General features: G+C 39.8%; 1 protein-coding gene across 2 annotated transcripts in view; it reads right to left on the minus strand.

Annotated features, from left to right (window-relative positions):
* Positions 1-25,341, minus strand: part of LOC124552443 (protein draper) — a 406,470-nt gene that overhangs the window by 34,595 nt on the left and 346,534 nt on the right. For both annotated transcript variants that reach the window (XM_047126717.1, XM_047126716.1), the window contains 3 exons: positions 10,086-10,193; positions 4,869-5,033; positions 285-491 (listed from right to left, as the gene is read on the minus strand). In XM_047126717.1, the coding sequence (XP_046982673.1) occupies positions 285-491; positions 4,869-5,033; positions 10,086-10,193 (480 nt within the window). The remainder of the gene's footprint in view (positions 1-284; positions 492-4,868; positions 5,034-10,085; positions 10,194-25,341) is intronic.

Consider the following 25,341-nt stretch of genomic DNA (forward strand, 5'->3'; position numbering starts at 1 on the left):
AAATACAGAAATCACAGAGATAGGGACTGCATCAAGGAAGTGTAAGGGCTTCCCAGTGAAACTCCTGTAGTATATCCTAAACAACAAAATGCCTGCCCACACATTACCAAGGTTGTTTCAAATACACAGCTTATTTAAAATGTATTGGTACTGCTAGTATTAACTGTAGTTGCCGCTTCATATGTAACAATTAGCCATCACACTTTTCATTTTCTGTACGCAGCTTTTGTTTTTGTGAAAAGCAGTAAAGGAGTAGGAATGTGTATAGCTGGTTCTGGACGCACCGTATATGACCTCAGGGCATCTCTGCTTGCAGCCCAGCCCATAGAAGCCGAGCTTGCACGGCTGTGTGCAGTCGGGGCCCTCCCAGCCAGCAGCACACACACACTCCCCGGTCTGCGGGTCGCACGAGCTGTTGTTCTGGCAGATGCAAGTCTCCGAGCAGTTCTCCCCGTAGCTGCCTTCCTCACATCGGGTCTCGCAACTCACACCTGTTCCGGGGAAGACAACACCAGGCCAATGTTACAGCAGTTCTGTAGGTACAACAAACATACAAATGCATGCACATATGCACACAATATAAAATTGATTTAAATTATCTGTCCTTTCTCAAACCTCCATGAAACTTCTCTTGCTGACAGTTCCACAACACCCCCCATCCAAAAAACACACACACACACACACACACACACACACACACACACACACACACACACACACTCTCTCTCTTTTTGTGTCAGTGTTATGGACGCACTCTATATCCAATAAATTTCTTCACAAGAAAGACCCTTTGTCAGTCATAACCTAAATTTTCATGTAATAAAAGTTGGTTCTGGTGTAACGGAGCAGACCCATTCAAATGAAAGATAAAAATGATTAAAGCTGTCTGTCTCTTTTCCAAATCATTCATATTACTTATCTATATTACCAAGCAACCATCCCAGAACCAAGACCCAAGACCCACTTGCAGGGTGCATATCTAATGGCTTGTGGGGGGAAGGGAGGGGTGAGAGGGGGGAATGGAATATTTTGGATGATTATTGACTGAATTTAAAAATTTGAATTCTGTCATAATCTACTCATTAAGAGACATAATCCTGCACTGAAAGTTCAACAGAATAAGACAAGTATTAATGACAAAAATTGTGCGTAACTGATGGCAAGGTAAAATCCAGACTTTATTGATCCAGTATTTGAGAATGAGAGCACTCAGGGACTTTCAACAATTTTACACATAATTTCAAAACTTTATGAAACTTTTTATCCTTGACAATCACCCCCTCCCCCACAACGATATGGTGAAAGGAAAAAGTTTATCACTTGCCAGAGCCACACTTTCTCTTTTCATACACTAAAACTTCAACATCAGACACGACTTTTAATTCATACTTCTTTACTGTCAATTCTATCCCACAACACAGTTTATGGACAGTATCCACATATACCACTAAATTTACCTGCAAAATTATATCACTGCATGACACACAGTTCAGGAGGTAAAGCATCATAAACACAAGATGCAGGAAAAACTAGTTTTTGCTTAAAACAGAGTGTCTTGAACAATAAAGATTTTACATGCTAAGTGTCAAATATTTAACTCATTTGTAAATTAATGTGACGTTTGAAGCTGTTTTGTGCATTCAAGTTCAGTTCTTTAAGCAATCTGGAGTTTACTGGTAGTTACTCTATCTGGTCTGTCTCTGTTGTTTCCCTTTACCAAAAGCACAGTAACCCTGTCACCCCCAATTCTCTGAAGAATCAAACTCCACTGAATAAAACAAGTTCAAATATCTGATTACTTTAAAAATGAATTAATGTGTTAAATACTTGGTATTAAGCATTAAAACATTTCAGCAAGAAAATGTTTGAAATTATGTGTACAGTTTATTGGAAGTCACTATAACTGGGTGAGAACAACAAAGTGACTGACATGAAGCAGTTTACAGAGCTGCTACCATAGGAACAGTTAATCAGAGAATGCAATTGATCGCACCTTCTGTTCCATTCAGTGTTGTTAATTCTCTATGCTACAGCTACTATAACCAGTTGCAGACATTTGAAGCCAGTAGCCTAAACAGCTCTGATCCATTTCCTTGTGTACTTTGTTTCCCTTTGTTGCAAGATTATTTTGTGCCATAGAATTTTTGAAGCCTGCAGCAGAAGGGTACAGAAAAGTATGCCTGCTAAACAGAAAGTTCAGCAATCTTCTCGTGTTTTCCATGACCGGACACGTGAATATTGGTATGTGAATATTTTGAGAAGGCGAAGTGTGATTATATTGTCTCTAATGAAGATTGTCAAAAGAACTAAAGACACTTTGAAGATCAAAATTTATAAAGATAAATACTGTGCAGAAGGGAAAGAGCCTAGCTCATCCAAACTGTGGACACCAGGTAAAAGGAGAAGAATAGAACAACAATCAAGAAACTTGGGCTCATTCCAACAAGATGCTATTGGTTGCAACGTACACAAATAGTGTCATAGAACAGAATAACCAACTATAAAAAAAATATGCATTACTCTTCGCAAGGCAGAATTATTCAGTGGCAGCAAGACTTCTTTATTAATGTTCGTCAGAGTCCTCTGTTTTTGGTGATGTTGGAGTGTGGCATTTTCGATTTTTAATAAACACTGTTAAAGTGTCGTTCAAAGATATTGTATGGCTAAATCACATGTAGATATATGCCATCATTCCACCAGAAAAGACTGGACAGACAATAGTACATGCAGAAGTTCTGCTGTTCTTCCAGGGAGGGGCAAAAGAATTACTATGTTGGCATGTCGAAATTTCATCTGGTTTCATACCTATCTGACGGCTCATTTACAAATCGAGGAAAACAAAAGTCTATCACGAGGAGATAAACCATGATAGTTTTCTTAAATGGTTCACAGCAAACTACTGGAAAACTTAGACCAGCTGTCTGTCACTGTAATGGCTAATGCTGCTTACCATTCAATTACTGAAGATAAAGCTCTGACGATGGCAACATTGTTGAGTGGCTGAAATGCTACATTGTGAAAGTTCAGGATGATTTCCATCAGATGGATACAGTGAAAACAAATAAGCTACAGTTTCAAACAGTTTGTTGTGAATGAAGTGGCTAAACAACATCACCACACATTCTCAGGCTTCCACCATACCACTACCACTTCAAAGCCATAAAAATGTTTTGGGAGGACATTACCATTATTTGGCAACAAATAACAAAAACTTCACTGAGACAGAGATTCAGAAACTGTTAGAGGAAGCAGTGGCACAAACAACAACAGAGAAGAGAAGTGATGTTTTACACCACACAGAAATGGTGTAATCAGCAATTCTTGCACAGATTAGAACACACACAATGGTCATGCTGATGAAGATAGTGACTTTGAACTATGTAGCATTTGTCCTTTGCCATAATTTGTTTTTATTTTATATGTTTGTGTTTCATATTTTTAACTGAATGGTGTATAATGCATTTCCTCAATAAATATCATCATCTTATTAAGGAATGCTCCCCTGCACAAGTATTATGTACTGCATGCACACTACAGTATTCGTAAGTATGCAAGTATTTTATACTATTTTACGTTTGTGAGTTATTGTATTTAAATGAACATTTCAGTTCTATTTCACCACCCCTTTCATATTGAAAACATCAATTAAATGTATATTTTTCTGATTATTGTAAAAAAACAGTCTGCTTCCTGTTGCAGTTGTTGAGATACATAAATAATAGTAAAATAGAATCACAGGAATGCATTCATTAAGTGACAAGGCTATTACGATCCTGCAAAGCGAACTCAACACTGCACGTTAAAATGCATCATGAGAAGGTAGTCAGTACGCAACTGCACAGCTATTGCACATACAGCCATGTGGCGTGCGAACACACCTGCTAACAAATAACATCGCACCTTTACACACTCAACTGTCTTCCAGTGTCCATCGCTTTGTTGTTCCAAGTCAGGTATAAGTGCTCTCATTATCAAACGATGGAAGAGAATACTCTGGGTAATTTGTGCTCCATTTTAATAAAACCTAATTTATCAAGCACGGCAACGTTTATGACATCATACATCCTGAACTGTTTGTCAGGATTTGTTGATACTGGTCCAAAAAAAAGTTGCAAACAGAATTACTAGTAAATTAAAATGTTGTGCCCGATAATGAAGTTTTGTTTTCTCTCATTATTTTATAAGGGTCATGGGAGTGGGTGGTGTGTCAGTGAGCAAAAGTTTTGAAACTGTGTACAAGGCTTACTGGAAGTTAGTAAGTGCCCTCATTCTCAAATACTAGAAAATATAATCTGGGTAATTTGCATGCTGTGAGTTATGCTTCCTCGAGATATAGACATAGTTTCTACTTTCAGTATTTGACTCACTGTGTTACACTTTTAAGAGATTGTATCTCTTAATAAGTACACAACAGCATTACAGGAAAAAATATGTTTACATAATTGACCTCATCAAAAATATGAAAAAAATGCCTCAAAGTACCTGAACAGACATTTACAAAAACAATTTACAATATAATTTCTACCAATTAGAAATTACTATATAATGACTAATAGAATGGACTATCAATGACCCCCCCCCCCAGTCTCTAAGCCCCTGTAACAGGTGTCCCATGTCCAGCATGATGGAATCTGTGTCTTCAACTGTCTGTGCTTTAGCTTGTCAAGAAGGCTAAGCCAGCATCCTTTCAGCTCAGGATAGACAGAAATATTCAGTAGTTGTGGTCAATGACGTTTTGTCAAGTCACGTACTACTGCACTATTTCCCCATCTTCAAGGAAAAAGAGATTTCATAAGATGCAGACATACTCTACAACTGTGCCAGCAGAGCTAAGTAACTACACTGGACAAAGAGAGGTTCGGACTCACCCTTCCATTCGGGCTTGCAGATGCAGCGGCCCGTCTCTGGGTCACAGCCGATGCTGTTGTCATCGTGGCACTGGCAGATCTGCGTGCAGCCGTGGCCGAACCAACCCGAGTCGCAGCGTCGCTCGCATACTTCCCCGACATAACCGGGGCGACATGTGCATGTTCCTGCACACCAGATGTCTCAAGTTAACTACTCTCCTTCCTGCAGACACAAGTGCACTTTTTATATCAATAATCTTTTGCATGCAGAGGCCCACAGCTGACATGAATTTCTTGGAGGAAGTCACTTTTCTGCATAAGCAGTGGCTTTATTTTTTAAATAAATCATATCAAAGTAAAAATTGTTACTATATACCATAAAGCAAATTCATGGAAAAGAAATAAAACTTCTGACGTTAGCAAAAAAATATGCTGAGAGAGACAGCAACAGACTTGTAGGAGCAGTTTAACAGAATGGACATTGCCCTCAAAATATCTTACAAGATGAACATTAAATGTAGTCCAATTAAATCAGGTAATACTGAGAGAATTATAGAATGCATCTGCAAAGTCTCTCCAAATCAGCGAACTCCCTGTATCTTGCATTGCTGGGGGTGGAATGTTGGCAGCACATTCGTGTCACTGCATAAGCTAAGGGCTGGGTTATGTTGGGGGGTGGAATTCAACATCATTACAATTAAAACAATTAAATTAATTGACAGGATTACGCCAAGGAGATGGGCTATCACCTGTCCTCTTCAACCTGGCACTTGAGAAAGTAATGCGGGATTTCAACAAAGAAAACATCGAGGGCATTCAAATTAGTAATGAACACATTACATATTTGGCCTATGCAGAGGACATTGCACTATTAGCATGCACACAAGAAGATCTGAAGAGAAGTATCCAGACCTTGGAGTTATTGGCAGCTGGGATCGGTCTACAAATTAGCTCTGAAAAGACAGAGTATATGACCATAGGAAGAAAGATCCAGAACTCTCAAGATTTAATCGTGAACAACACCAGGTATAAACATGTGAAAGAGTTCAAATACCTCGGATCATTTTTTACAGAAGTAACATCAACTGAAGCAGAGATAAAAGCACGACTGCAGGCGGGAAACAGATACTGTCACTCTCTAGACCCTATATTAAAATGTAGAAGTGTCTCGCAACAACTAAAGCTACAGTCATATAAGACATTAATAATGCCAGTAGTACTTTACGGTTCTCAAACCTGGAGCATTCGAAAACAAGACCTTAAGCGACTGCTAACATTTGAAAGGAAAGTCCTCAGGAAAATATTTGGACCAGTCAGAGATCAGACTACTGGAGAATGGAGAAGACGCCATAACACTGAATTAGAAGAGCTGTACAAGGAGCCTAACATCTTGGGAGTGATGAGAAGCAAAAGACTGAAATGGGCTGGACATGTTGTTAGAATGGAGGCAACAAGATGGCCCAAAATCACAATGGACTGGATCCCGTCAGGCAGCAGACCAGTGAGAAGGCCTAGAAAGAGGTGGATCGATGGAGTGAGGGAAGACCTGTTGCAGCTGGGAGTCACGGAAAACTGGAGACAGATAGCAGAAGACAGAGGCGCATGGAGAGCTCTAACTGTGGTGGCGCGCGGTCCTCTGGGCCTGATTGCGTGAAAAAAAAAAATTAATTTATTATATTAATCACAATTAAATACACTGTACTCATCAATGTTTTTCACTTTCTTGAAGCCATAGTTCAACATGTTAACATTTATATGCAAACACCAATACTAATGTTTCATGTGGAACTCAAATGCAGATAATCCATTATCACTGTCTTCAGATCATCTATATCCTTTTGGTTATTTTGATACACAAACTTTTAGTCACACCTCAAAGGAAATAGTTGAGTGGAGACAGATCCGGTGAGTGCAAGGACCAAAGCCCTTTGAAAGTACTCTGTCTCCAAAGATTTCATCTGAAAGTCATAGGGACTAGAGTGCAGTATCAGCAGTAGCATTCTCTTGTTGGAAAAATGAATGACAGATTTCATTTTAATGGATAAATTATCTGGGAACAATAGACATTGGAAATGAGCATATTATCGAAAAAGATCAGCCCCGTAATTCACACTCGCATTATGGCAACCCACATTCTGATTTTCTATGCATGCAATGGTGTTTCTTTTAAGTCATGTGAATTTTCTGATGACCTAATTAGTGAATTTTGGGAATTAATGTGGCGATATAGGTGAAACCAGGCCTCATCAGTGAAAAAGTTTAGATCTAAACACCAAATCCATCCCAGTTAACCAATCGCTGAAACCATTCACAATGTGCTATTTGTTTTGCATGGTCCTTATTGGACTCCACAACATGATGTCTGAAATGTCCTCAACCTTCTATTTTGTTAAAAGTGTGGTCCTGCCAGTTCGTGGTACATCGTGGACTGAACAAACTGGAATTTGTGAATTAAATCACATACAGTGTCAGAATGTGGATATGTTGAAGCACGAAAACTCAATCTAAATTGCAGCCTCACATGTTCCGTATCACTTCCTCCTGCACAAAAAACCACTTCCATTAAAAATGCTGTCTCTGCAATAGTAAGCATTGTCACTCCACTCACCTTACACAAGACAATAACACAACTAACAGCTGCAACACACACGCAACACTACTACCCCACCCTACCACTGCAGGTCCACAGAATACATGCAGGTAAGATCTGAATGTGCTGTCAACCCTATGTGCCCTGCAATGCAAAGCTCACAAGACATGCTGCAGCGGAAAGACTTTGTGGATGCACAAAACTGGATGATAAAAGTAGTAGATTAGCTTTGTTGTTTGGTCAGAAAACAACTGACGATGGACAAAGTAGAAAGAATATAAAATGCAGATGGGCTATAGCATGGGACTAAAGCTTTTCTGAAAGAAGAATTTGTTAACATCTATAAATTAATGTGTTAGAAAGTTTGTTGTGAAGGTACCAGTAAACCTCCAGTTCTTTAAAGAATCAAACTCTCATGTATAAAACAGCTTCAAACACCCGACTAGAAATAAGTTACAGTGTTAAATATTCGCTTTAAGCATCTAAGAGAGACGAAGTTTAGGAATTGTTTGAAAGCCTATTTGTATGAAGTCCCTAACTGCTCTCATTATGAAACACTGGATGAGTACAGTCTGGCTAATTTGCACTGCATTTTAAGATAAAGCTAGTTTATCACACATCTCAATATTTACAATGTCATATCTCCTAAACTGTGTGTCATACAATGGTATAACTTTGCAGGTATACTGAGTGAAATGAGGGATGTCCAAAAAATATCAAACCATAGTTTTTATTGTTGAAACCAACAATGGTATGAGGACAGTATGCTCTCTATGTCTGTAGGCATATGTAGTGCACACCCCTGATGTTTTTCATGCTTGAGGAAATGACACTCACTGGCTAGCTGTTGAAAAGTAAGTGGTAGTTATCAGATTTTGTGTTGGTGCAAAATGACAGAAAAAGAGGAACAATGTTATTGCATCAAATTTTGTTTTATTAAGCTTGGCAATCCTCATGTTGAAGCAATCCACAAGATTCAACCAATGTTTCAGGACAAAGGAATGCGTGCCACGTGGATAAAAGAAAGTAGAACCATTTCAAAGATGGCTGCATATCAGTGAAGAGTGAAGCACCTTCAGGCAGGCTCTCAACATCCACAAATGAGGTTGTTATTGATCATGTAAGAATGCTCATGATGCATGATAGATGAATTACAATCAGAGAACTTTCAAACGAGGTTGTAATTAGTATTGGATCCATTCATTTCATTTTAACATAACATTTACATCTCGGGAGAATCTCAGCAAAATTTGTGCCAAAGTTGCTAACAACTGAGCTCAAACAACTTCATTTAGAGATACTGGAAACTGTGAACAGTTATCCCAACTTTCATAACACAGTGATCACTGGTGGCGAGTCCTTGGTTTATGGGTACAATACAGAAATGAAGATCGAGTCACTGCAATGGAAGCATCCATCATACCCGAGACCCAAAAAACAAGGCAGTTCTCACCACCTTTTTCTAAATCCAGTGGCATGGTCCATCAAGAGGATAGCCCAGATGGTGCTTATGTCAATAAGGCGTACTACCAGGGGTCCTGCATCACCTTCATAAAATGGTGAGATGCAAATGGCCAGACTTTATGGCAGTGGGCACCTTCACCACAGTGAAGCACTCACTCATCATTCTCAATAATTCAGAGTTTTTTGGCGAAACACAACACAGCTATGGTTTGTCAGCCTCCCTTTTCCCTTATCTAGCACTGAGTGACTTGTGGTGTTTCCATAAACTGGAAAAGACACTGAAACGGACCAGATTTCATAACAGGGAAGGCATTATTCAGAATTTGACGGGGCAGCTGCACACTTTTCAAAGGACTCTTCCCAGCAATGCTTCCAGCATTGTGAGAGGTGTGTAGAATCTGAAGGGGGCTACTTTGAAGATCATCAGCCTCAAACAGCAGTATCATAATAAAGACTGATCTTATTCATATAAGTAAAAGTCTGATACTATTTGACCAGCCCTCATACATGTAGATAATGTCTGCAAAGTGTGTTACCAATAGAGTTAGTAGTACCAATTCAAAAATAACAGTGAAGTGCATAGCTGCAACACTAGAAGGAAAATTTCTCTGGTATCTTTCTTCGTACTTGTACTGGAAATGTTGGAGCATGCCCTTGTAAAGTTCTCTCAGATATTTGTCTGCTTCACTGCTTCAGTGAACAATTTTTGCCACTTTTTCACATCTGCTTCTGCTTTTGAGGTTAATGGATGTGCTGACCTTTGCTCATCTTCTACCAAGTCCATTTTTAAATTGCTCACACCACTTGAAAACTGTCTTCAGCATTATTATCGCCATACCCCAATTTCAACATTTAACGATTTTCTTTGGAACTTCTCTGCAGCTTGGAACACAACTTAATGTTCAGGTATTGTTTGTAATCCACAACATGCAACACACGTGGTAAACACCTCCTCACTCTAGTGTCTCTGGATGCTGATTAATAAGTCAGACTGTGTTCTAATTCAGTGCTGTCTGTCTCATCAGATAAGATGATCAGACCAATTAATCAAATCATGGAGCATCAGTAGCAGCTGCTAAAAAAGTTCATTCACCGTAATTTTTGAGCACATCTTGTACGCCAACTTAACAACTGAGCAGTGATTGTCTTACCTCATTACATTTACAAATTCACCATCAACTCACCATTCTGCGGGTTGCAGGCGGCACTGTTCAGACAGTGGCACTGTTGGGAGCAGTTCTTGCCGTAGTGCTCCTGATTGCAGGGGCGGTCGCACTGCGTGCCCTCCCACCCTGTATTAAAAAGAGTGCTCAAATAAGTAATTTAAAAGCTTCACTGGGTGCTCTAAATAGAGCTATGCAAGATAGAAAGTGTATTAAAAGGAAAATTCACTAGTGAAAACTGTAAAACTATGAGACAGTAGCTGTCAAGTAATTACCTTAAAGAGGTAAAATATTTAGTATTGCTGACAGACACACACTCTCATGAACCAAAACATTATGACCACCTGCTTAATAGGGTGTTTGTTTACCTCTGGAATGCAATACAGTAGCAACTGTGTGTGGCATCGATGATATTCATCTTCAGTGGTTTCTGGAGCTATAAAGTACCATCACGTCAAGGGCACCAATGCGATAGTTTGTAGGGAGAGGGTGGGGGTGGGAGGGGGGAGGGGTGGGAGCTAGACCAGTGTGTATGGCATATTTTTAATATTTCGAAAGACAAATGGCACCCTTAAGTAGCCATAAAAAGTTTTTGGATTCGACCATGTTAAAAACCTGTGCCATACTGACTTTTAAATTGTTTTCATGAAAGAAAGAACACCTGAATACACTATATTTTTTTCCTTTCTCCAAGAGCTGGGCTGGACAGAGCAGGGGTTTTGCACAGTACCTCCTTGCCCATAGATATGGGTGTCCTTACACAAGATGCCAATGCACAAGGCAAACAATTCTCTTAATTATAAGCGGGTGGTTTGTGGGCACAAAGCTGACACCCAATACCAACTCAGGTGCGCTCCATTTGGCTCAGATCAGGCAAATTTCTCAGTTACAACACCGTGATTTCACTATCATTGTCCTCAAAGTACTGTAGCATGATTCTGATCTCGTGATACAGACAGTTATCCTGCTGCCAGATGACATTGCTATCAGGGCAGACTTCAAGTGTGAAGGGATGCACCTGGTCTGTAATAATGTTCACATAGTCCACAGTTTTCGTGGTGCCTGCAATTACTACCATAAGCACCATGAAAGCCCAGGTGACTACCCCACAAACATAATATACCCCCACTAGGGTGCACCTGTAGCAGTGTACATATTTTGATCAGCATGAATGATGTGTTTAATATTTTAATTAGGGGACTTCCTACAGCTGTCACAAACATAAAGACCTGCATTTTTAATCATCAGCTGTACAATAAACCTTAATTCTCCACCAGTTTCAGTCATTCAGACTGTCATCACTGGAAGAAAATGCAAATAGAGGATGTCCAGGAAGTAGAGACGAATATTAAAGTGCTATAGAACATACAAAATTTATTGAAAATTTAATGTTTTTTCTTTCCAAATACATTAAGTAACTTCTCTCATTTATGTATGAAAAATTATATCCTCCATATGACCACCCAACACCGCATGGCAATGAGCAATGCGTTCACCGAAATTCCCAATTATGTGTTCACAAACATCTGGTGGGATGCTGTTAATAACCCTTTTCTTTCATCCTTTAATTGGTGTCGTGTTTATAGTTTGCTTATGTACACTTTTGATTTTACAAATCCCCACAAGGTGTAAGATTGTATGATCTGCCAAGTCATTCCTGGTTGCCACATAAAGAGAGAATTTTTTGAGGAAATTTTTCACTCAGCAGAGCAATCGCTTCGGGGGATGTGTCACACGTCACACCATCTTGTCGAAGCCAAAAAACCATCATTTTCATCAATAAGAGGGGAAAAACCAATCAGAAGGCATGTTCCACTTACGGTGATGGCAGCTCCCTCATCATTTTCTAAAAAGTACGTGCCGATCACTCTTCTTGCCCAAAACCCACACCACACCACACAGTCATGGGCTGTGGATGCATTTCATCTCCCACAGCCACTCACAGGTTTTCATTACCCCTAATTCTGCAGTTGTTCTTATTGACATACCCACAGAGGTGGAAGTGTGCCTCATCTGAGAAAATTATTCTTTTTGTGAAGCTTTCATTCTCCACTTGTTGAGCCAAGACCCAATGAGCAAATCGATGCCTCTTTCTGTGACCTGCATGCTTCAACTCTTGTGTACGTTGAATCTTGTATGCATGCATTTTGAGATCTCTTTAAAGGATTTCATGCAGTGAACTTGGTGATAAATTCAATTGTCAAGATGTTGGCGAAGCAATTTTCTGGCGCTTACGGTCACACTTCCACACACTATAGTGATGTTTTCTTGTGTTAAAAAAAGAAAAAAAAAAAGAAAAACCATGGTCACCCTATTTTCTTAACGTTTGCAACAGAACCTGTGGTCTCAAGCTTCTGGAGCAGCTTCTGAACTGATGATTCTTTTGGAGCAGCATTATGTCCGAGTGTCACACACAATTCACGAACAACTGTCGTGGGGCTTTCGCTGTTTTTGTAAGAACTTTTCAGCACTTCGATATCTTGCTAGTTACCATCTGCTCCATAATAAAAATAAACATCAAACAACAATGCTCACCCTACAAAAGCTATCAGGCTACTAAGGGGAAGGATCGCAGATAATAAACATGTAAAAACCACGGATTCCAACCGTCATAAGAGAAAATGGCGCAAAATTCAAATTCATCCTCACTTCCCAGACCATTACATTAGATGGAAAATCAACTCATCTTTCTATTTGATGTTTCAAAAGTTCTCGATGTTACAGTGACTGTAAATGCCCATGTATTACGTACTATGACATTAAATAGTGACAAATTGGTGTTACAATAACACACAACCAAATGTAAAGGACCTATCACGAAGACTGATCCTAGTATATTCCCATGAGGTCCACACTGTTGTGCAGCTTTTGCTGCATTTATGAGCTAGCCAAGCACACTGTGTGTGGCAAGGGATGACCAAATATGTGAGCTCTAAGTAAGATGGCTCTGAAACTTTCCCTCTGTGCTTCTGCTAGCCTTTCCCTATACACGGACCAATACTTGCCCAGACGGAAAGGTCCAGAGTCACTTTGCTCGGAGCTCGTGTACTCGGTTACCGAATCAGTGCCCTCACTCATGGTGCACTCGGCCAGTTCGCAAAAAACAGTAAAAGCCACACACAGTCTGGGATCAGTCTTCACGATAGGTCACTTATGTTCAGTCGTGTGTTATTGTATGGTCAGTTTGTTGCTATTTAAAGTCATGATACATAATAGATAAGCACATAAATAATTGTCACATTGAGGGCTTTTGAAACATCTAATAGAAACGTGAACAGCTTTTCAATCTAATGCACTTGCCTTTCTTCCAGTGATGATGGTCTCTGTGCTAAAACTTGTAGAGAATAAAGGTTTATTTATACAGCTGATGGTAAAAAATGCAGTTCTTTATGGATGATGTGTATCCAGACAGAACCATCAACTTGGTGTAACAGTAAATATGATTCAAACAATGGAATGTCCAGGTTGGACTATTAACAACATTATGGAAAGGATAAATTGCTACTCACCGTAAAGCTGACTCATTAAGTTGCAGACAGGCACAAGGAAATGACTGTTACACACCAAACATCTGGCCAAAGCCTCCTTCAGAAAAGAAAACACACACATCCACACAAGCAGGCACACCTCACACACACACACAACTGCTATCTCTGGCTGCTGCAGCCAGAATGCAACTGGCACACTGAACAAAAGCGGCAATCCACTCCAGAAATCATTCGAGCCTTGACTTACAGTACCCTACTGTCCCCACATCCTCCACCCAACAGTTTCTGCCCTTCTACCCTATCACTACCTTCCAACCCACATCCCCTCACACTCATTGTGTGCCGCTGTCCACCAGCGCACCCACTGGTCTCTTCCACTTCTCTAATCCTTTCCTTCTCCACTCCCTGTTCCTCTTCCTCCCGCACAGCCTCTTGACACTGCGCCTGGCAGCCTTATCGTGCTCCTGTTAGTCCCTAAACACACTGCCAGACAGCGCTCTCCTCCTCCTCCTCCTCCTCCTCCTCCTCCTCCTCTCCCCCCACCCCCATCCCCTTCTCTGCCCCTCTCTGTATTGTTGCTTTCGTTCAACGTGACAGTTGCATTGTGGCCACAGCATCCAGAGATAGTGGTCACCTGCGCGCAGGGTGTGCCTACTTGTGTGTTTTCTTTTCTGAAGAAGAGTTTGGCTGAAAGCTCATTGTGTAACAGTCTTTTCCTTGTGCCTGTCTGCAACTCAATGTGTCGTCTTTGCAGTGAATAGTAATCCACCCTTTTCACAAGAAACATGATTCATCAAGAAACACGATCCATCAGATCAAGTGTGACATTTTCATTGACCCACATTCCAATCTCAGTGATCTCCATGCTCATTGCACTCGAAGCTGCGCCTACTTGTGACTTCAGCATCCTTAAACCATTTTCCACAGATGCTTATGGCAGTATCACAGAAACTGCTGACCAGCTTTGCCATTTCCTAGGTGCTCAGCCCCAGGTGCCAGGCCAAAACAATCTGCCTTTTGTCAAAGTCTCTTGTGGAAGTTGGTTTCCCCATCTGTGGCCAGTACTGTCATTAGAATGATTCCACATTCATCTCTGCTCTGCTTATATACAACACAGGATCAGAAAGTAAAGCACAATAATCTTTTCTCCCATGGTATTACAGTTGGAATGCTGAAATTTCACGACAGTATAGTTTGAAGTTTGCGCCACAGAAGGTATTTTGTTTTTATGTGCAGCTTTAGTGACAGAAATCTGAATTACGAAACAAACATGGCACATGTGTTACTTTTGTCTGCTTGCGAAGAGGAGCAAAGTGTAGTTTGATACCTGTGGACCTAACGGCATAAACTGAATGAAATTCACAGGGACAAGTGTGGCACATACAGAGATGACTGTATGGATTGTAGCAGGTGGTGCACATTCTTCCAAGAGGGTTGCGTGAAACTCAATGATTCACAACACTTCAGGTGGCCAGCAAACACTGCAACCCTGCAGAGTGTTGGAGCCACTGAGGCAGCAATTTTGAACGGCCGTGTATGCAGCTGCAAACTGTATCACAACAGTTCAAAATATCCTGGTACTGTGTACAATATTGTTCATGACACGTTGAAATTTCATAAAGTTATTGCTCACTGGGTGCTTAAGAATCTGGCAAGGACAAGTTAATGATGACAAGTTTCAATCACTTGACGCATTACACCTCAAAAGGGCATGGCTTTCTGAAAGGAATCATCACTGGTGATGAGTCGTGGGTGTACCACTACATTCAAAACCCAGCAGGCCTCTACAGAGTGGAAACATGCTGATTCCCCAGTACAAAAAAATTCAAAGTGAGTCACTCTACCAGGAAAGTGCTTCTAACAGTGTTCTGGGATGTGCACGGTGTGTTACTGGTGGACTTTGCTGAACACAGGACCACTGTGAAAGCTGCAGCCTACATTAAAACTTCAGTTACATTGTATTGTGCCCTTTGTGACAAATGCCACAACATTAACGCTGTTGGTGTCAAACTTATTCGTGACACTACGGTATATTGATAATTTTCACTTATGGACCGTCTGACAGCAACTGAATAAAACTGATTTGACAGTCGGCAACAGAAACCAAAACATTGCATTAAAACAAGCGTTCAGTGCATAGTGCTGTGGAATGCGGAAAAAACAGCAAATTGGCGCTCATAGTAAGAAGAACAACACCAAAAATGCAACAGGAGCGTAATATGTAGGAAACTGTCCACGCAACCTGCCACTGATGATGCCTTGCAGAAAATAAAGGCGAAACGCGTATGGCACTAAAATTGTGTTTTATTCAGTTGCTGTCAGACAGTCCATAAGTGAAAATTATCAATATACCGTAGTATTACGCGCAACTGAGGAGGACAGGACCACAAAAGTTGAAGTTATTCGTGACAATACTCGTCTCCATGTTGCTGCTCCCACTTGTGAGAAAATCATCAAGTTTGGGTGGGAGGTGCACCATACAGTCCGGACATTGCATTGTCAGACTTTCATGTTTGGTCTCATCAAGAAATCCCTGGCTGGTCAACGCTTTGTGACAGATGAGGAAGTGAAATTGGCAGTCTGCAGATGTCTATACGTGAACCAAACATACTTCTATGACCAGGTCATATTATAAGTAGGTAAAAGGCGTCAAATTATTGTGCATTACTTTCCCACCTCTGCTCGTACTTTCCTTCCTGCATGATGTGCCTGTCAGACCACCAGGTGGTATTCATTACTGCCACACAGAGTGGCCGCGCGGTTTCAGGCGCCATGTCGCAGATTGTGCAGCTAATAGTTTCAAAACCTAGAATAGCTGCTTGTTCTTTTACATATGTTTATTAGTACTACTATATGGACAAACTAAGTTGAAACCATGGTGGATGATGGAAGCAACTGTGAATGGAAAATGCCTTTACGATCACTCTAACCAGCCACTGCACCAAGTGTCAATTTGTCTTTGTATATAGCACTATTTCGACAATATTATGAAAATGATAGATTGCTACTCGCCACGTGGAGAAGATGTTGAGTTGTCGACAGGCACAACATAAAGACAGCTATATATCTTACTTTTTCATCAAAAGGTCTCCTTCAAAAGGACACAGACACACACAAGTACAACTCGCACACATATGACCATTGTCTCTAGCCACTAAGGCTGGGTGGTCACTCACAGACCGTGGTCTGTGTGTGTGTGTGTGTGTGTGTGTGTGTGGTTTTCTTTTCCTTCTTCAGAAGGCCTTTTGACCAAAAGCTCAAATGTATAGCCCTGTTTCTGCTATGCCTGCGTGCAACTAAATGGCTAGTAGCGCAACCTATGCTTTTCATAACACTGTAATTATTCCATCCTTGACTTTCCACTGTATGATTTTGCCTAGTGGCTTTTCTTCCATCCCACAACCAGTGCTGTTTTCCTTTGTTAGTATTCTCTAATGCGTTCCTTTACTTAGTGTTCAACCTTTATCAGGGATGAGTGTCACTGGAATCTGATATTGTGAACAACAACAACACATCAATAATATACTCTCCATAAAATCAGTGTCATACAAAGCCTGAACATTCATTTCAGTGCTGGAATTCATACAATACAAATAACAGCCAGAGAACAAGTGACCATAGTTTAACATACCACAAAATTTTCCCAATATTACCGAGACCGCGACAATAATCTATTTGCAGAACCAACCCCTGTCCTTTACTACCTGCACGTATGACCAAGAAACACAAAAAGAATCAAGAACAACAAAAATGCTCACATCTTTTCTGTACGGTAAAGATGTAAAAACTTTCCTTCCTGTTTAAGAATATACCTGGCCTCCCATTAAGACTGTAATAAGAAATAAACAAGCAAGCAACCAGATATAACAAATAGCAATGACTAATTTATTCCAGACGTATCCAGACACAAGACATTAATATCTACAAACAACTTGTAGTGTTGACTGTATAAGCTTTTCTGACATAATAATTAATTGTGTTATCACATTTGCCATAGGATGCTGCACTCAACCAAGTTTAGTATTGCAGTGATTCATATAGTCACCGTGTGCACAAGTTGCTGCATCGATGTCAAACCTCTGCCTATAGGACAGAGGGAGGGAGGGGGAGGGGGGGGGGGGGGAGGGAGGGAGAGAGAGAGAGAGAGAGAGAGAGAGAGAGAGAGAGAGAGTCCAACAACATTACAGCCCTGATGACAAAAAAAACCCTGCCAGTCCAGGCAAAAAGCATTCTATATATTTTCAACATACAGAGGTGGACAGTGATTAGGGAGATACTGTGTTCATTAACTTGCAGAAGACACTACGACCTAGTGAACAAAATATGAGAATATGGAATATAAGACCAGCTGAGTAACTGGACTGAAGAGTTTCTATCAAACAGGAGACAACATGTCATTCTCAATGGAGAGAAGCTTTCAGATGTGAAAGTAAATTTAGGCATGCCCCAGGTGAGTGTTATAGGACCATTACTTTTCAAAATATAGTTAAATGACCTAGTAGATAACATTGAAAGACCCTCAAGCTTTTCACAGGCGATACAAGATATACAAAGAAGTCACGATGCTAGATAAGTGTAGCAAAATGCAGGAAAACCTACATAAGATCAATGCTTTGTGCAATTAAGCCTCAACATAAATAAATTTAACATATCACCAATACATAGACAGAAAGATCCTTTATTGTATTACTACATGTTATACAGCAATCATCAGGAACACCGTTACTTCCGTAAAATATCTAGCAATAAGCGTGAAGTGTGATCTGAAGTGGAACAACCACATAAAACTAATCACGAATAAAGCCGATGCCAGATGGATTCATTGGAAGAACCTTCATCAGTACGGGATCCGTACCAGATGGTGCTGATAGAGGGAACAGAGAAGACCCAGAGATGAGCAGCACATTTCAACCGGTTCATTTAGTCAGCATGAAGGCATAAAGGAAACGTTCAGCCAACTCCGATGGTACACACTGCAAAAAAGGCGTTCTGCATCATGGTGTGGTCTACTATCAAAGTTATGAGAGTGAAAATTCCTAGAAGAGTGAAGCAGTACATTGCTTCTTCCTATGAGTATCTCACAGAAGGACCACGAAGACAAAATTAGAGAGATTTGATCCCACATGGAAGCTTATCGGCAATTGTTCTCCTTGTAAATCGTATGTGACAGGAACAGGAAAAGGGGTTGGTGACACTGGTACACAAAGTACCCTGTGCCACACACCATAAGGTGGCTTTCAGAGTATAGACAGATGTAAATATACATGTATACAAAAAAATATGTTACCTAACTACCAGTTTCTATACCAAGTACCATAAGCAAGCAATCCTATGATGATGAACATCAATGTCCATGATTAAAATTCTATTCAGTTTATACTAACCAAAAAATATCCATACAATAGCTAAAGTAACCGTGGCACACAGTCATCAGAATTGTTTCCCCGAGTAGGTCTGCCATTGTATTATTAAAGTCCAATGTTGTGTGATAAATAGACACACAGCCACCACAAGACACAAGGAATTCTCTTATGTACAGACTAGAAGATTTGTTTTTTATGTAATACTGCATAGCACTAACCTCCTCCATTTCTGTCTACAAACTGTGTACTACCTCCTTAATAATTTTATCTATGTACTTCAGTTGTGACCTCCGTCTAGCCCTTATTCCGTTGATATATACCTCTGACAACATTTTTAGGAGCCTTTCAGTCTCAATGATGACCAACAGTCTCAATCCCATAAATTCCCTCTCTTTATAAAACACAATCATCCTTTTACAAAACTGATCATTCAAGATCTTATGTACCTATCTGCCAACAAAACATCTCAAACAATTCAGTCCTTTCCTTTCCTCAGAGTCCAGGTCTCACAGCCATACAATGACACACAACAGACTAAATGCTTTCAGAAACTTTTTCTTGTACTGTAGGTTGTTATATTTTCTGGCTAATTATCTTCTTCTTTTCACTGAAAACACTATATGATTGGGCAATTTTCTTCCTTGCTTCTTCCATGTGCAGTTATCTTGCTTCCTAAATAAGTAAACACGTCAGCTCCTTAACCTGGCACGAGTGAATCGGATATGTCATACCCGAGGTGTTTTGAAGCGCTGATTATAGAATGTCATTGTTGCCACACTAATATTGCTGTCACAGTAGCTGGAGGTTAGGGAGAGGGGGCAAGATGCAATGTCAAGTTTATTGTTGCGCCAGTGTCAGAGGGAAATACACGTGTGCAAAGGTGGCAAGGGTACGTCAGACCCCGACCTTGTAGTCGGTGTCACATTTTTGAGCTGTCAGCAAGTTTTTGAGATATATAGTTATTTATAGTATTCTTTCATTTTTTTTTTTTTATATTTTACATTTCTCAAGATGTCTCATGAAAAAAATGAACATCGGCTACAAGAACTACTAGAAGAAATTTTAGAAAATTGTTCAAACGTTAATTCTTGTGACTCTGAGAGTCAAGAAGAGATTGACAAAGTTTCTCAAAGAAGTGAAGAAAGTGATTCAGAGAAAGAGGGTATTTTGTATTATTCAGAAGAGACAAAATCTGCGTTAGCGGCTCCTAGTCAGTCACCTGAGGTATGTGGGATTTTTTATACGTCCAAAGATGGTACAAAACAGATGAAGGATTGTCCTGGGCAAAGTGTTCGTGTTTGTTCAGAGAATATTATTACCAATTCTCCATGCATAAAATGTGCTGCAGAACATGCCAAAACAGACTGAATATTGGAGTCTTTTTGTAAGAAACAGTATGTTGAATACTGTACTTACATTTACAAATAATCAAATAAGGCGTATCAGGGGAAAATATCCAGAAGATAAAGATCAGTACCACATGAATGATGTAACTTCAGAGGATTTGAAGGCATTTATGGGACTTTTGTTTACAACAGGCCTAAACTGCTCAAATAGACAAAACTTGAATGATATGTGGCGTACAGACGGTGCTGGAGTTGCAATCTTTCGGACTACAATGTCACTGCAGAGATTTTACTTTCTCCATAATTGTTTGACATTCGATGATAAGAACACCTGAGACGAAAAGAAAAAGACTGACAATCTGGCTGCTATACGAGATACTTCTGATAATTTTTTTGAAAATATTCAACAACACTATATGCCATCTGAGAACTTTACTATCGATGAGATGCTGTTATCTTTCCGAAGAAGATGTTCTTTCTGTGCATACATGCCAAACAAACCTGCCAAATACAGCATAAAAATATATGCTCTTGTAGATGCAAAGACGTTCTATAACCTCAAACTAGAAGTATACTCAGGAAAACAACAACCTTACCAGCTTAGTAATAAGGAATATGATATTGTAAGCCATTTAGTGGAACAGGAATTTGACATTTGATAATTGGTTTACTAGTTACCCCCTTCTGATCCATCTCTTGAAAGAACATTCATTGACTTCTGTCGGCACAGTCTGTAAAAACAAGACAAGCATACCTGAGATTTTCAAAAAAGTAACAGAAGTAAGGAGTTCTTGATTTGGGTTCCAGAATGATGTTACATTGGTGTCCTACGTACCTAAAAAAATAAAGTTGTGCTGGTTGTGTGAACTTTACACCACGATAAAATATAGACCAACTGACAGGTGATAAAAGAAAACTGGAAATGATTACTTATTACAATGCAACTAAAGCTGGTGTCGATGTTGCAGATGAACTGAGTGACACTTATGATGTTACTCACAACAGCAAATTTTTATGGTATATTCAATATGGCTGCCATAAATGCCATCACAGTCTACAGAGAAAATAAGAAGGGTGACAAAACATGCATGAAGTGCCAAGATTTCATTCATAATTTGGGTTTGAATCTGATGAATGACAATCTTTGTGTTAGACGAGAAAATGCACGTCTTCCAAGGGAAATTCGAAAGAGAATTGCTGATCAACTGGGACAAACATCATCGCCAGTTCCAAAAAAAAAAAAAAAAAAAAGACTGGTATATATGTCAGGTGTGGTAATTGTACTGGAAAAAAGACAGGAAAACAAACCACTGTTGTTCAATGTGTGAGAACCCAATATTTATTAAGCACACAATTTTTATGTGCAGATGTGCTGATTTGTACATGTAATGTTGATGCAGAGCTAATTGATCTCATAAGACCTTTTATTTTCTTTTTCTGTTTATGATTATAAGATAATATCATTATGTTAATTAATCAAAGAAACTGTATTTTGTTCGAATTTTGTTGGAAAAAATGTTAAATTTCTGAAACTTGTACTTTTTTTGAGAATATATAGACACTTCATAATTTCACCCCAAAAAAAAAGATTTGTATCTTAAACAGTGTATTTTTCTTACTCATCTTGTTTTATAGACACCATTATTAATATCCCAAGTAAAGAATACACGATTATAGTACCAAAAATTTGTCATCAGAGTTTCAGGTATCTCGTACCCACCTCATACCTCATAGCTGCTGCAACAATTTCTCACCTCATTCACACCAGGTTAAATTAGCTTGCCACATACATGTTCTCTAGTTTTCTTTGCCCTCCTTTGTCACACGCCATCAACTTTGTTTTAGACTTGTTTATTTTCACGTTATATCCTTCATCTATAACATTATCTTTTGTACTTGACGATTTTTACAAAATGAAGAAAACCACAACAGTTGTTGATCCAATACAATTTTATTGTTTACAACTGGTTTCAGAATAACATAATTCCATCTTCTAGTATACACTGTACTGATGGCAACAATATGTAACAATTATGGGTAAGCAGTCATGAAAAATTTAACAGCAAACTGATGACTGGGCATTACTCACACGAAGCATATAAGAACTAAGGTTATATCTTGCCGTATGTTACCTGTGGAGCAAAAGTTCTGTGTCCCACTTCATAAAACAGTGAACCTAAGGAGTTACCAAAATAGATAAAGACCCTTTAGAGAACTACCATCTGCAGAACCATGAAACCCCCAAGAAATATTAAAAAGAACATTTGGAGAACCACACAATATGTGAAAAGACACCTACATAGGAGCTCAACCACTGTCTTGCTCATACGGCCAAACTGACAACAAAACTGTAATCAGCTGAGGGGGACACAAGTATGAGCATGTCCTACATGCGATGCAAACTAAGTTGCTGCATGCAGCTATGGTAGATGGATGGTTAAAAGCTGCAAATGGGAAAACCAAATATGGATACTCTAAGACTAAGGAGGCACAGAACACGTACATTTAGATACAAAACCCGAAGGTGTGCAACCACCATATTAACAAATTTGATATAAAATGGACTTTTACAGAAGATGAAATTATATTATTCTAATAATGGTTGTAAACAATAAAATAGTGTTCAACCAACAACTGTTCCAGTTTCCTTCAGTTTGTGAAAATGGAGGTGTACACTTGCACTTGTCCTACGAGCTCCGTAACTGGTAAAACATATGCTATCAAAGGAAGAACCACCTGTGAATTGACACATTTTGTGTACCATCTTTTGTATAGACATGGTTTGGCGTTATGCATCAGTATGACTGCCACCAAGTAATCAGTTACAATGAATTTGCACAGATAGAGAGTGTATACTGGCAACATGTAATATCCTGCTGGAGAGCATGTTCTTCAATACAACAGTCATGACCCAGTGTCTGTTTCACCACACATGCCTTCTGGAGCCCCACATACTTCACCTTTGGAGTATGTTTAAAGTTGCAACGCCATTTAACCCACACACTGTGGTGCAACCATTATCTGTACTGCAGCGGAACTGTGTTTCAGGAAACATGTAGTCTCCTCTGACAATGCTCCACTGCTGTTTTTGTGCAATGGTCTTAGTGTGGGATAACATTTGTAATTTACATTTTGAAATCCTTTTGTATGTATCTTAAAATATATTTATATCATAATTTTTTTAATGTGTCTACTTAACACAGCTTCAAGATATTCTCCACTTTCAGTTGAACATCTTTTATTTTGTGATGTATTATTCCATCTATCTCTACCAATTCAAGTTCCTCCTCTTTGTGAGTGTGTTGCAACTAGCAGGAAAGGAAGGTTAGTGTTTAATGTTTTGTCAATGGTGAGGTCATAAGAGATGGAGCACCAGCTCAGATTGGTGAAGGAAACCAGCTGCCTCCTCTTCATAGAGAGCGTTCCAGTACATGCTTTAAGTGGTTTCCATAAACCATGGAAAACCAAAAGCTTGATGTCCGCACAGAGATCTGAACTGTTTTCTCCTAAACACAAAACAAATGTGCTAACCAATGTACAGTTGTGCTCTATGCCTTCTAGAAGAAAGAATAATCCAAAGAAATGCTTTAGACATAGCCAGAAACAATTTTTCACTCTGTAGATGAAGACAATGTTCTGGTCTTGGACTCCTAGTCTGATAAACTAGTTTTTTTATCTTTCTGGAAGTTTTCCAAAACCTTGTCTGCATGCCTATCTGCTGCTCATCGCTTCCCCTATGCAGTCAACAAAAAGGTATAAAATGAATCCGCAAATGCCCAAAAACAGAGGGATCATTAAAAAATTATGATATAAATATATTTTAAGGTACATATGGAAGGATTTCAAAATGTAAATTACAAATGTTATCCCACACTAAGACCATTGTACAAAAACAGCAGTGTAGCATTGTCAGAGGAGACTACATGTTCTGGGTTTCCTAAGACACAGTTCCGCTGCAGTACAGATAATGGGTGCACCACAGTGTGTGGGTTAAATGGTGTTGCAACCTGAAACATACTCCAAAGGTGAAGTATGTGGGGCTCCAGAAGGCACGTGTGGTGAAACAGAAACTGGGTCATGACTGTTGTATTGAAGAACATGCTCTCCAGCAGGATATTACATGTTGCCAGTATACACTCTCTATCTGCGCAAATTCATTGTAACTGATTACTTGGTGGAAGTCATACTGATGCATAACGCCAAACCACGTCTATACAAAAGATGGTACACAAAATGTGTCAATTCACAGGTGGTTCTTCCTTTGATAGTATATGTTTTACCAGTTACAGAGCTCGACTAGGGGCAAGTCTGACACCAGGGACTGTCTCAGGAGCAGGATCCACAGGATAGGGAAATGGCTGCTGAAGGAGCACACGGTCTCCTCACAGAAATGCAGAGATTTGGGAGTGGGGAAGGGAGGGGGAGGGGTGGGAGGTGGGGCAGGGATGAAAAGCTATTCTGAGTGCGGTGGGCAGAGTGTCAGATCGAATGGACCTCATTTCTGGGTATGATTTTAGGAAACCATAGCCTTGTCAAAGTAGCCTCTTTGACAAGACTATGACTTCCTAAAATCATGGCCTGAAATGAGGCCCATCCTGTCTCACACTTTGCCCACCACACCCAGAATAGCTTTTCATCCTCCCTCATTGCAATCCAATCTGCATAATACCCTGGTGGCCACTGTATTCCTTCTGCACCCATTTCCCTACCCTATGTCTCCTACCCCTATGACCATCCCCACTGTAATACTTGCCCTATGCACCCTCCCTCCTACCACCATCTATACCAGGAACATAACTGGCAAAAAATGCTATTAAAGGAAGAGCCAGCTGTGAAACAACACACGTCATGTACCAGCTGTTATGTAAACACTGTTCAGCTGTGCCAGTACACATGCCATCTGGGTTCTTCCCAATAACATCATGTTATCAGCACTCCACAGGTAGAAACTGGCGTTACGTCTTTGACTCTTGCCACCCACGTGGTCTAAATTTATGATAATTTCCTTGGTCTCAGCATTTCTTCTCAGTAACTATTCCTTTCTTCACTCCCTTTTAGTTTTCTGTATAATTTAGTTTCT

Source organism: Schistocerca americana, chromosome 10 (genome assembly GCF_021461395.2).
Source record: "Schistocerca americana isolate TAMUIC-IGC-003095 chromosome 10, iqSchAmer2.1, whole genome shotgun sequence".
Classification (NCBI taxonomy): Eukaryota; Metazoa; Arthropoda; class Insecta; order Orthoptera; family Acrididae; genus Schistocerca; species Schistocerca americana.